The sequence below is a fragment of the Mauremys reevesii genome, linkage group 5, assembly GCF_016161935.1.
Source record: "Mauremys reevesii isolate NIE-2019 linkage group 5, ASM1616193v1, whole genome shotgun sequence".
Classification (NCBI taxonomy): Eukaryota; Metazoa; Chordata; order Testudines; family Geoemydidae; genus Mauremys; species Mauremys reevesii.
The window spans coordinates 106954141-106968522 of NC_052627.1; the positions used below are offsets into that span (position 1 = coordinate 106954141).

At 36.9% G+C, this 14382-nt stretch overlaps 1 protein-coding gene across 6 annotated transcripts in view; it reads right to left on the minus strand.

Moving 5' to 3' along the window:
- SLIT2 (slit guidance ligand 2) overlaps nucleotides 1–14382 on the minus strand; it is a 398427-nt gene that overhangs the window by 26582 nt on the left and 357463 nt on the right. For all 6 annotated transcript variants that reach the window (XM_039541399.1, XM_039541396.1, XM_039541397.1 and 3 more), the window contains 4 exons: nucleotides 3804–3897; nucleotides 1187–1324; nucleotides 851–1091; nucleotides 324–454 (listed from right to left, as the gene is read on the minus strand). In XM_039541399.1, coding sequence (XP_039397333.1) covers nucleotides 324–454; nucleotides 851–1091; nucleotides 1187–1324; nucleotides 3804–3897 — 604 coding nt within the window. The remainder of the gene's footprint in view (nucleotides 1–323; nucleotides 455–850; nucleotides 1092–1186; nucleotides 1325–3803; nucleotides 3898–14382) is intronic.

Below are 14382 nucleotides of genomic sequence, written 5' to 3' on the forward strand. Positions count from 1 at the left end.
AAAAGAGAAAGATTGTTTGCATGTATTTGGTCTTTAAATAAATTAAAAAAAAAGTGTAAATATCTTGTAGAAACTTACCCTTTATTTTCAGTTTAACACATACCATTCTATATACCATTTTTCATATTAAGGTAATTTTCCAATTGAAATTATATGCTTAAGTAGTAGTAGTAGTCTTTCAGTTCCATAAAGTCTGACACTACATTTTGTCAAAAAATATTCCTTCTTCTAAATGTCTACTGCAAAATCTGACGTTAGATCCCAGACAGCAGGAGATCATATACATTTTGTCTTGAACTGTAATTTATTGTATTTGAGTTCACCTGTAAATGGCAGATGCTGGATAAGATCCTGTGTCGTAACTGACCCTCACTCGACCACGGTACAGCTCCACTGCTATATGATCTCTGTCACCTTTGTACAGAAAGATTCCACTGTCCTCATCTGTGGCAATCTAGTGAAAAAAGAAACACTAATTTATAAAGAAATTAATCCAAATAAACCTGACATGCTAAATGGGTTGAACTCATTCCCATGGGCATTACCAATATTTCTTTCTTTGTTATAAAACATTAATTGGGATAGTCAGATGATAAATATCATTTTTTTCCCTATCAGGTATCCATCAGCTGTGATGCTAATTTCAATGGTGATTCTAGTTCTCTGTAGGTCAGAGAGTCTAAAGTTTTTAACTGACCTAATGACAACTTTTGTATGTATGCATTTGTTTTACATGTATGCATTCCTCCCCCATGATACATGATCAGGACACACGTCAACGTGCAGTGATTTACGGTGAAGAAAATGACCATGGCTCAAGATCAGTTCTTGCCAATGTACCCCTTCTTACCTGCAGAGTGATGTTGGTCTGAGGGCGGACCTTGCTTGAAGGAATTTGCAAGTAGGATTCTTTGTTCACAAAGTTTACGCTGACCAGCTTTTCGCATTTGTCACCCTGGTAACCTGACAAACACTGACATATTGGTTCATTTACTTTTATGATGCACTGAGCTCCATTCTGACACTCATAGTTATCACAAGGGCTGGTCCGAGGGAGAACCATTGGTGGTGAAAACTCACAAAAAAGGCCACTAAATACAAACACAAAAAAACAGTATTTCAGACAAAATCACCCCATGGTATGATAAAAATATAAACGTTTGTCCTGTCTTCAAGTCTCTCTCACCTGTACCCTTCCGGGCATATACATGTATACCCATTCACTGCATCAGTACACTGTGCTCCATTTTTACACTTGTTGTCTTGACAGTCATCATAATCAATATCACAGTGTTCTCCTACATATCCAGGTGTGCAATCACATCTATTGAACAGGAATGTATATTGGTTAGTACTATGCCTGTCTATAAAAATAATATACATAAGAAAATGCCAGAGATGGCATTTATTAACTGAAGTGCAGCACTAATTTAGAAAATCAAGTTTTCGAGTCACATTTTAACATAATGCACTATTAAAATATAACTCTAGTATGGTGTTGAGAGCATGCATATATTGATTAATTACATCAGAGATCTCCAAACTGTGGGGCTCATCACTTTAGGAGGCACAGAGGAATGTTCGGGGGGGCACCCAGCTCTGCTCCTGGCCCCAGTCCCGGCTGCTGGCCCCACGCCCCGGCTGCCGGCCTTAACTCTGCTCCCAGTCCTGCCCCTGCCCCCAGCTGTGGCCCCAGCTTCGGCCCCCTCACCCTTGTCCATGTCCCCCCATCCTGGAGCAGTGGCTCCGCTCCCGGCTTTTTTTAAGTTCATTGTCCTTATTCTGCTGCTCTCACTCCTTCCTTTCCTTAGAATCATGAAATCTATCATTTCATGATCATTTTCATCCAAATTGCCTTCCACTTTCAGATTCATTACCAAATCCCCCTTAATCAGAATCAAGTCTAAAATGGCTTCCCTCCTGGTTACTGCCTTCACTTTCTGAAACAAAAAGTTGTCCCCAAGAACTTACTGGAAATGTTGTGTTTTGCCATATTACTTTTCCAATAGATATCTGGGTAGTATTAGTACCAGGTCTTATATTTTACCCTTTACATTGTGGTTATTGATTATCTGATATTATATCAAGTATATTTAGAGTAAATCTGAAGGACCCTCATGAATCATTCTGATAGTTCTGCTTGGAATATATGAGTAATGTACATCCACTCAAAATAAGTAAATATGGTAAACTTAGTTGCTGGGAGTCAGAAAAATAGTCCAAGACTTGTATCCTTGTGCAGAATATTTTCTTTGTCAGTTATCAGACAACAATGAATAATGCAACATTGCATTTACACAGGCATGTTAGAGTGATCACAACTGTTTTTTTTTAAATTTCAGCTAACAGACTTTAAAAGAACTAACTCTGTTGCCTATGAACCAAAGTTGTCGCAGTATGGTTATTTTAATTTTAGTTAACATAATAAAATAAAAACTGATGAAGTGGTGTATTTTCAGTACTGTATGCAGGGCTTTGACAATGCAAATCCCATCATTAATGTTAATGGGAGTTCTTCAGTTAAAGCCTCACACATTAAGTTGAATGAGTGCTCAGAATTATTTAGCTCACAGATCAATGGACAAGATTACAAATCCATACTTGCAATAACACAGCTGTCTAAAAGTTATCTATATGTTCTCTCTTTTGCCAAACACCTAACTACATCAATCTTTGTGATCACTGATTTTTCACTCAGTCTCATACTTTTATGCCTACAACTTGTTTAGAAGTACTGAATTTAAATTTAAATGCCTATAACTCTTTAAATTAGGCCCATCAATAAAAATGTATCCAAATCTGTCTTAAGTCTTTTATCTGACAAAAAGAAATGAGTACGTGAAGGAAAAATGAGTATAAAGCACACTATTAAGAAGTTAAAAAGCTGACTAAGTGAGATACATGCTCAAAGCTACTGAATGTGTCATTTTCTGGTTTAAAATCTCAAAGTGTAATATGGAAGTTTTATGTTCTGTGTAATGAAGTACAAGAAGCAACAATAGTTTTATTGATTGACAATATGAAAATGACTAAATGCATATAATGTACAACAATGTTCATCAAAATAACTCTTAATATTGTGATCCACTTTAAAATTATTAGCTCCACTGCATGTACATTTGAATATTTCCAAATAAAGTCTGCCTTTTTAAAATAACCTGTTATTTAAAATGTGCTAAGAATATCAATTTTAATGGCATAAGCTGATTTTGAACACAATAAAATACATCACATAAAACAGGTTGCTCATGAATGACAGTTGAAAGCAGCAGGTTTCCTAAATCTACTAATCTAAAGTCCATTAAAATACTTTTTAAGAGTGCATACTAATTAATGTTAATTAGGATATCTTGTAATTAAAGATTAGTCTTCCTGGCGATGAACTTCCTTATTTTATAATGGCTTCAATGTGTCTTACTAATAACCTGTCTTGTAATTACTACTCACAAAGCAGTACAATAACCCCTCTTTAATTTAACTTAATTATTCCCTTCACAGTCCAAGTTTCCAAAAGGATTTTGTGTAGACTGTCACAGAGAATGAAACTCTCCATTCTTTATTGGTCCTATTTAATCCACACTACTAAAAAAAACAGTTAATTCACTAGATACTTTTCAAGTTAATACATGGGTGTATATGAAAACAAATGAGTCAGGTTCTGCCATTGATATGTGATCACAATTATTATGAATGTGCATTGATAGCAGAATTGACCCACATGAAAACAAACCATGAAGGGGTGGAGTAGAATAAGAGAATGGTAGAAATAGTGTAGTTGAACTATGACAATATTTTATGCTTACTTGTATCCTTTGGGTGTCAGGATGCACTTTGAGTCATGTTGACAAGGGTTCAAGTCTTGGGCACAGAAATCTAGTTTCTCCTCACACAACTCACCTGCAACATAATATACACGGTCAGTTCAGGGCGAATACCACAATGCCCTGACAATATTTGTCTTTATCTCAATAGCAACGCTTACTATAATCAGCCACTGTGATTTAAATTGTTAACATGGAAAAATTCTATACTTTATAATATGTAAGCAATTGATGTATTCTGATTTCTCCTGATATCCTTCAGGAAACAGCATCTCCAGACTAGTCTTTCCCATTGAGCCAACAGTATAAATGCAATTTCTTGCACTTAAAATTAGGGCTGTCAAGCAATTAAAAAAATTAATTGCAATTAGTCGCACTGTTAAACAATAATAGAATACCATTTAAATATTTTCGGATGTTTTCTACATTTTCAAATATACTGATTTCAATTACAACACAGAATACAAAGTGTACAGTGCTCACTTTATATTTATGTTTGATTACAAGTATTTGCACTGTAAAAATACCAAAAAAAATCATATTTTTCAATTCACCTAATACAAGTAGTGTAGTGCAATCTCTTTATCATGAAATTCGAACTTACAAATGTAGAATTATGTACAAAAAAACTGCATTAAAAATAAAACAATATAAAATTATAGTGCCTGAAAGTCCACTCAGTCCTACTTCTTGTTCAGCCAATCACTCAGACAAACAAGTTGGTTTATATTTGCAGGAGATAATGCTGCCTGCTTTTTGTTTACGTCAGCTGACAGTGAGAACAGGCGTTCTTCTCATGGCTCTCTTATAGCCGACGTCGCAAGATATTTACGTGCCAGATGCATTAAAGATTCATATGTCCCTTCATGTTTCAACCACCATTCCAGGGGACATGTGTCCATGCTGACTATGGATTCTGCTTGATAACAATCCAAAGGAGTGTGGACCGATACATGTTCATTTTCATTATCTGAGTCAGATGCCACCAGCAGAAGGTTGATTTTCTTTCTTGGTGGTTCGGGTTCTGTAGTTTCTACATCGGAGTGTTGCTCTTGTAAGACTTCTGAAAGCATGCTCCACACGTTGTCCCTCTAAGATTTTGGAAGGAACTTCAGATTCTTAAACTGTGGGTTGAGTCCTGTAGCTACGTTTAGAAATCTCACATTGGTACCTTCTTTGTGTTCTGTGAAATCTGTAGTGAAAGTGTTCTTAAAATGAACAACATGTGCTGGGTCATCATCTGAGACTGCTATAACATGAAATATATGGCAGAATGCGGGTTAAAAAGAGCAAGGGACATACAATTCTCCCCAAGGAATTCAGTCACAAATTTAACACAATTTTTTTAACGAGCATCATCAGCATGGAAGCATGTCCTCTGGAATGGTGGCTGAAACATAAAGGGGCATATGAATGTTTAGCATATCTGGCACGTAAATACCTTGCAATGCCGGCTACAAAAGTGCCATGCAAATGCCTGTCCTCAGTTTCTGGTGACACTGTAAGAGGGCTGCATTATCTCCTGTATATGTAAACAAACTTGTTTATCTTAGTGATTGGTTGACCAAGAAGTAGGACTGAGTCGACTTGTAGGCTCTGAAGTTTTATGTTGTTTTGTTTTTGAGTTCAGCTATGTAACAAAAAAAAATCTACATTTGTAAACTGCACTTTCACAACAAAGAGATTGCACTACAGTTCTTGTCTGAGGTGAATTGAAAAATACAATTTCTTTTATCATATTTATAGTGCAAATATGTTTAATAAAAATAATATACACTTTGATTTCAATTACATCACAGAATACTATATGAAAATGTAGAAAAACATCCAAAATATTTAACACATTTCAATTGGTATTCTATTGTTTAACAGTGCGATTAAAACAACAATGAATCACGTTTTAATCATGATTAATTTCTTTGAGTTAATTGCATGAGTTAACTGCGATTAATTGACAGCCATACTTAAAATATTTGGCACTTTAAAGTCATTATCTATTTGTGGTGACTAGGAACACACTACTGCCTCTATTTTCTCTCACTTATACAAACAGGCCATCAATATTCTTTTCCCCCTAGTTCAACATGAGCAAACTACACATAGTGATATTATATATACACACATATATAATTAATGGTCATATATCCTGTATATATAACTGTGCTTAGGGAGCCACAAATCTAGTGGGTCCTGTAGATTCCAAGAATTGCCTCTCTTGGCATTTGCTCCAATTAGCAATGGAAGTAGAGTGAGCAGAGGAGAAGCAACACTGGGTACTGATGGAAGAAAAGGTGAGAAGACGCGGGGGTCTCAAACACTCATCCTCACTACTGAAGTGGCCTTTTGCTGTGAGGAAGCAGGAAAGCTGCCATGGAACTGCTTTGACACCACACTCTCACCCATCAGTGCTTACTGTCTGTTTCCTACAGTGGCTCCATGCAACTGCCACCATACATAGGGAAGTAGTACACAGTGGCTTCAGCCTCTTTCCCCGATTATTAGAGGATATGAAAATTGATGCAGGAGGACAAAGCCAGGAGGACAAAGAAGGAGGCATGAGGTGAGGAGCGGGACAGTACCATTTGGGACTTTTTTTCCCCAAAGGATGAGAGTTGGGGAAGGGAGAAAGATGAGAGATGCTAGTGTGGGTTACAATATACTTTTTGGGAGAGTGGCATGGGAAAAGAAGTGTGTGGTAAATCCAAATATTGTTGTGCCCTGGATGTATCTGATAAAAAAAAGCAGCTAATTCACATAGCTAATGATTCACTTATTCCTCTTTATAATCATGTGAAACAATCTACAATAATGTTTACAATAAAGATTTTATTTTGTGACTACTTTACAGTAACCACGAGAGAAGCTTTGTTTCTTTATTCAGCATATTAATTACTATCATATCTTTTTATGTGGTCAAGGAGTGGGTAATTTTTTGCTGGGCATATGTGCCACACTTGTAGAACACTGGTGTTTTAGATCGGTCTCTATAAATACTCAAGGCAAGGGATGACATTTTCCAGGGAGCCAGGGGGATTTAGACATATATTCTATTAAAAAACATGGAAAAGGTAAAAATGCCTGTGACCATGACCTTTAGCACCTCCAGTGTGACCGAAGGAAGTCTGTGAATATGAAGGAGTAAGGGGTACATGTGCTGAGTGAGTTTCTGAGGTTATACACAGTAACCATTCTAATTCCCTTCCTATGCTCCTCCAACAAGAGACAGACTTCTAAGCAAGATAATGGAGTGGCTGATACAGTACATGATTAAGTAAGTATTAAAAGGACAGTAATGTAATTAATGCCAATCAACATTAATTGAGTCTATCAAACTAACTTGATATCTTTTTTTGATAAGATTACAAGTTTGGTTGTTTAAGGTACTACTATTGACGTAATATACTTAGAGACTTCTGTAAGGTGTTTGACTTGGTACTGCACAACATTCTGATTAAAAAACTTGAATGATATAAAATTAACATGGCACACATTAAATGGGGAATCATCATCAATGGGTGTTTCCCCAGTGGGGTCCCGCAGAGATTTATTCTTGGCCATAAGCCAAATACCTTTTTTTAAATCAATGACCTGGGAGAAAACATAAAATCATCACTGACAAAGTTTACAGATGATACAAAAATAATTACTAGGACAGGTTGATGAGCTCCCTATGAGCTCCACAATCTCATAAAGCCATGCCAATGTGTATATGAATTAATAATACAAGTCCATGATCTCCTGACAGGCTGCTTGATGGTTCTCAGGGAAATTGCCAATAATAATATTATTTAATCAATATATACGGGCAACTGAAGAAAGTTCAAACACAGGCCACTAGGGCTGACTAACCCACAGGACTTGAATTCTGTTCCCAAAGCCTTGTCTGTCTGTCAAATGCAAGATTGTTGTTATTAGATCAGTGCACAAAGAATCCTAAAAAATAATCCCACAACATAACAATATCAAACCAAAAACAGACCCTCTCTTCTGAAGGAGTGGTATTCAAATAAATAAATGGTTAAGAGGGAGTAATTCTTCACACACACAAAATCAACTTGCAGAACTCACTGATGATGAGATTACAGAGGTAATTTTTTTTTAATATTTAAAAGGTGAAATACATCTTGGCAGAGAATTTGAGAGAATTCTAACTCCCATGATCATAAACTGAAATGAACAAAAAACCTGTTTTATTTACCTAATTTATGTGTCTTCTATAGGTTAGAAACATTTTTTAAATGAAAGGTTTTTTTAACTTCTGGAGCACAATTCTTCATTAAATTATATGACTGTGCAATCACATAATATATTATCCTGATCCTGAGTGATATGAAGCTGTCCCTGCAGAATGCTACTGAAACTCAGTATTCACAAGACTCAGGCACAAAACCTCCTATAAATGCCCCCAACTTGGATTTTCTTCTTACTCATGCACCAGAGGCTTTCAGAAACTTTCAGTATCAGGCACTATATGCCTAATGAGGTAAGAAAGCAATCCCAGGTCCGGAATACCAGGGGACTTTCTAGCTCCCAAGAGTCAACAAGTAACTTGACAAAATTTGGAATCCTACAGACTTCACAAAGGACCCTTAGAAATAATTCAGTATTGAAAACCTGTAATACCTAGAAAAATCCTAATTGACATTGATATAACATGGACAGTAATCCCATCATCACTAAAACAATGAGGAGTCTGGTGGCACCTTAAAGACTAACAGATTTATTTGGGCATAAGATTTCATGGGTAAAAAAACCCACTTCTTCGAACATGTATTGCTTGTTCCACTGGGTAGAGATTGTGGCAAAGGCTGCATTATTACTGGCATATTATCACTGGCCCTGACATTTTAAATTGCCTGGGGGACTGCCAAATGTGGCAGACTTCTCTGTGGAACAGGAATTTAACACTGTGCAATTCTCCTAACCCTCTAGCTCTGGATGTGGAGGGTGAACTGAGGTAAAGGGGGCATGGCGAGAGTATACTGCACTCTAGTAACTGTCAGCTGGCAAATGGCTCCAGTTTGCTTTAAACTACACAGAAGGCCAATATCCCTCATGGATAAGGGAGTTTAAAGCCCAATCCTCTACCTGTGGCCAGTGAATACTGGGTACAGTTGAAGGTTGAGGCCAAAAGTTCAAAAGTGAAACTCAGCTACAAATACAGTTTTGTATTGTTTCGCCTGAAAATATAAGATCAATCCAACTTTGCTAGAATCTGGGCCTACAGTTGCCAAATGGTCTGAAAACATCAACGGCCACTTCTGAGGACCTGGTAAAAGTTAGATTTTTTATGGAAGCTTTGCACAATATATATAGAGAGTGCAGTCTAAGGTGCAATGACTGGGGTATGAACCTGTTGTCCAATTAAAAGGTCTCCTGACTCTTGTTGACTTGAAGGGATACTGCATAATGTGTTCTGGGAGTATGAAAGGAAGGAAAATATTCCCTTACATTTTTGAAAATAATTATTTCAAAAACCCAATGAGGAAAATGGACAAAATTGTTAAGTAAATCAAGAAGTCAGTCCAGACAGAAATATTTAGTTCAAACAGTACATTAATAGGTAATCTAAGACGGGAAATACTGCACTACAGCAAGGAAGTGGGAAATCCTGTGGCCAATGTGGTGAAGAAAGAACATAAAGAACTGTATGAACAAAGGCCAGGTTTTGAGTAAATATGATCTATTTGATCAAAACAACCATGGATACGCTGAAAGATTTACAGACAAGAGAAGTGAAATAAGAACAAAGTTTTCAAAGACGCCTCAGAGTGGCCACCAAAATTTGCACCCCTGAAATGTTATTTTTGCATCTACATACATACCAGAGAAAAAAAACATAAAAATAAATAAATAAGAGATACAATGCCTAACTGCCCATCTAAGTATTTGCATAAGCACAGTCGTAGGCACCCAAAATATAAACAAATATAAAAAATAAACTAAAAATTAAATAATAAAAAAATGTGTAGCTGTTGAAGAATAAGCATGAAAAACTTAGTAGCACATTTTTTAGGTGTAATGATTTGAAGAACACTTCTGAAAAGTTGTTCCTAAGAGAGTAAATAGAGGGACAAAGACTGAATTTCTAAAATCATGAGTTCTCCAGAATTTAATCAGTATGGACAAGATGCAAGGGAGAAAAATAGTTTACAAAAAGGAAGAGATAGTGCCAAAGTGAAACACCTACAAAAAGAAATGGCAGATTATGTCTTTTGACTTTATTCAGAAGGAAAATTTTGGAGAGCCACCTAACCCAGGAATTGTAGCTCCAGTTTTTTTAAACATACTTTAGGTAAGAAAAACGGTTGTGATACTACTGTGCATCTTTAAATTCAAAAAAGTTTCACTTCAATGTTACATGTGTACAGTCATCCACTCATTCACCCATTTAGTAAAATAACTGTGGCTTTCATAAGTTCCCTGCCACGTGATCAATTCTTAAAGACTACAAAATTGCTATACAACAAGTGTTTTATTTTCTAAATCATTTAGAAGATCAAGCAATGACAGATTAATTAGTTTAAATAGTGAGTTTTGCAGAAAATATAAAAAACTATTCTATAAAATAATTCCACAGTTTAATTAGGAACAGGAAACATCATTTTATGCATCAGATATGTTGCTTAATTATTTTGCTCAACCTCAATCCTCCAATGGAATTCCACTCAAGAAAATGGGATTCTATGTGGGCACTGGGGACCGAGCTAACAGATCCTATTTCAAGAACAAGGCCTAAAAGTTCATCAAAGATATTTTTGTTAGTTAAAATGGATGTTATACACTTGGACTGTGAAACAACATATTAGAGATGGTTGATTTACCATAGGTGATCCTTGGTTATCTAGTGGGAAGTGTTTATCAACTGGTCAGACTTATATATTAGTTTTCTATCCTCGCCAGATTATAATTTATATTAATGACTTGAATGAGAATATTTAATAGCAGTTCTCCAGGTTTTCTATAGCTAAAAACAGTAGCAAATAATGAGGAACAATACAATCACGTTCAAAAGGATTTAGATCATTATTATTATTTTGGATAACTGGATAAGTAAATTGTATGTGTAAATTACTACATTATTAACAGAGGAGTTGGGAGGTGGTGTAACAGAAAATGAAATTATAAATGAAATAACTTGACAAAGTACCAACCAAGAAAATTATCTGAAGGTATTACAGAAATATTCTTAAACCCATCAGCACTGCAGCAAAAGTAAACAGGATATTAGAATCCAAACCAGGAACAGAATCAAAATAAAATTGACTACTATTTTTTCTTAATCACCATAACAAAGTATACAGTGTTCCAAAGCAATATACCAAGTGTACAAGGCAGCCTTAATGGTAGTTAAAGTAGTTACTGGGTGGGATGTGTGTGTGTGAGAGATTATTTTTTATTCTGTGCTAGGCCACCATAAATTGTAAATCTATTTCTGCAGTCTTTTTACTTTCCATGAAAGTTATACAGTTTTTCCTCCTCATGTTTTTGATTGAAGTCACTAGTTATTAACTACATCTGATTCATAAAGCAAAAAGATTGTTTTAGAGAATGTTAGTTCTAGTTAAACTATATGGTGTTAAAGTGGAAGGTTGAGAGTTTGACAAACTGTACACAATCAAAGTACTCTATCATCTCTAAAATTATTAAAGTACTTGGCATATGAATGGGAAAATATAGCGTAATATAAATTAAACTGTAACCACCACGCCAATTAAAACAAAAGAACATAGTTTTAAGTTGTTTTAACTAAGATTAAAATACAAAAATATCAGCGGCATTAGGAAGTACATTACAACTCAGCGTGTTAAAGTCCCATTGTAAACCACTGAGAATCAGACTGCCAAAATTATTTTAAATATAACTTCTGACTCTGCCTCACCTCTGCATTATTCCAATTTTATACCAGTGGAATTACGTTCACTTACATCCAATGCTAGTGGATCCCCAGTGCAAGACTGAGACCTTACTTATTACTCTGTTTAATGTGACAACAACAATAGGTATTGGCAAGTAAGGACTGTGCAATAAGTATTTAAAAAAATAAATAACATCATGCAGAAAAATAATGAATTATTGCCTGATGATACCAAACAGTACTCATGGGAGTAGTCCCACTGAAGTCAATGAATCTAATCACATTACCAAGGATTGTGTACATTCTCAGGATCCGGCTTTTAATCTTGAGTGGAAATGCATCATAATTAGTGGAATGATCACAGTGCTCAAATAATAATTTACAATTGCTTGAGATACACTAGTTACATTAACTGGAATATTTTATTAGGAGCAAACCAGGGGGGAGACTAATAAAAGCATTTCTCTTTAAACTCTCATAAGTCACAATACCAAAGCCTTGATTCAGCACATGACTTAAACCAAAATGACTCTCAATTAATTGGACTACCTAGGTGCTTAAAGTGAGGCATGTGCTTAAGAACTATATTTAACTGGTGCCCAAGTGCATTAGATGCATTTAAATTTTTACTCATTACCACTAGGGCTGTGTAAATACTATATATTTGGAAATGTGTAAATCAGGTTATATAATTGGTTGGTGTAGTACTTCATTAAACGGAGAGAAATATTTAATTTCTATTATTCCTCTTTTTCTTACTGAATTAACAATTAAGACATAAAGGCCTCTGCAATAAATAAACAGACTTATACTGCTAATAATTTATGATCAGCTAAATGCACTTTCATATACACTAGTAAACTAAATAGCATAAAATATGCATCACATTTCTATACACCTGCTTAATTTTGTCTTTGAATCCTAGTTTACCTCCCCTGAGCTTTTTAATAATTTGATTGTGTGGGTTACAGTAATTACAATATATTATGTTTTTCACTTGTTTCACACATTTCTAATAACTACAACCTTTTTCCTGATTATGTTTTCTCCTTTTAATCTCATATAAAACAGATATTTCAATGAGGAGACATAATTATACAAGGGGAATATCCATTCAAACTTGAATTGGGAACCCTGTGTGCACAGTAGCACATCTACAGTTTTTACTCCATTTTAAACAATGTTTTTCATCAACACAAAAAAATCACATTTTGATATTTTTAAAGTTCTGAAAGAAAATTCAGATCATTTATACTTTATGCTGCAAGAATTCAGTGAGTGTAACAAAAGTACTTTGCACACTTATAAAGCAAATTTCATTAAAAAATTACATATGCTAGTTCAGTAGTCAGTGCAGTTTGGTTTTGGTTCAACATTAAAAATAAGATGATGGATTTATTTGTAAACAGTGATGTTGTGTTTGAATGGTAGCTGGCTTTCCTAACAATATGCACACTAATAGTCATCATAAAACAAACAAACTGTACACCAGCCTGGCAGGGTGGTCACAGAGCAATGAGCTACTATATGAGGATGAGAGTTAAGACAGGGGTGGGCAAACGTTTTGGCCCGAGGGCCCCATCTGGGTATGGAAATTGTATGGCGGGCCATGAATGCTCACAAAATTGGAGGTTGGGGTGTGGGAGGGGGTGAGGGCTCCAGCTGGGGGTGCGGGCTCTGTGGTGGCGCAAGAAATGAGGAGTTCAGGGTGCGGGAGGGGGCTCCGGGCTGGGACAGGGGTGCGGGGGGGCAGGCTTTGGCTGGGGGGGCAGGTTCTGGAGTGGGGCTGGGGATGAGGGGTTTGGGGTGCAGGAGGGTGCTCCAGGCTGGGACCAAGGGGGTTGGAGGGCAGGAGGGGGATCAGGACTGGGGCAGGGAGTTGGGGTGCAGGAAGGGGTCAGGGGTGCAGACTCTGGGCAGTGCTTACCTCAAGCAGCTTCCAGAAGCAGTGGCATGTCCCCCGTCTGGCTCCTACGTGGAGGTGCGGCCAGGCAGCTCTGCACACTGCCCTGTCCACAGGCGCCGCCCCTGCAGCTCCCATTGGTTGCAGTTCCTGGCCAATGGGAGCTGCAGGGATGGTGCTTGGGCGGGAGCAGCATGTGGAGCACCCTGGCTGCCCCTACGCATAGGAGCCAGAGAGGGGACATGCCGCTGCTTCCAGGAGCCAGGCAGAATAGGGCAAGCCCCTACCCCGCTCCCCTGCTGGAGTGCCAGAGCAGGGCAAGCCCAAGATCCCGCTTCCCAGTGGGAGCTTGAGGGCTGGATTAAAATGTCTGGTGGGCCGGATGCGGCCCCCAAGCCGTACTTTGCCCACTACTGGTTTAGGATCTGAGTGTGGTTCTGAGCAGCAAACTGAACCCTTAGGAGCATCTTATGTTGTTTTTCAATTACCCATTCCCATCCATTCAAAGAATGGCACTAACAAACTCGGTCCACCCTTCACCTCTCTAAAAACAGGCATATCCTTCAGCTACTTAAAATTAATCATGAAATACCAGTGCTAGGAACTGATCTAAATGTGTAATTCAAAATGATGGATCAGAATCTCTTCCATTATTGGGTTAAATCAACCTTGTGTTTTAGTGACATTAACGTTTTGACAGAAACCCAAAACATAAGGTTACTCAAAATTAAGGCTGCATATATCTCCATTAACTTTCTCTGATGCACAGCTTCATATCACTGTGTGATTTTTTAGATGCA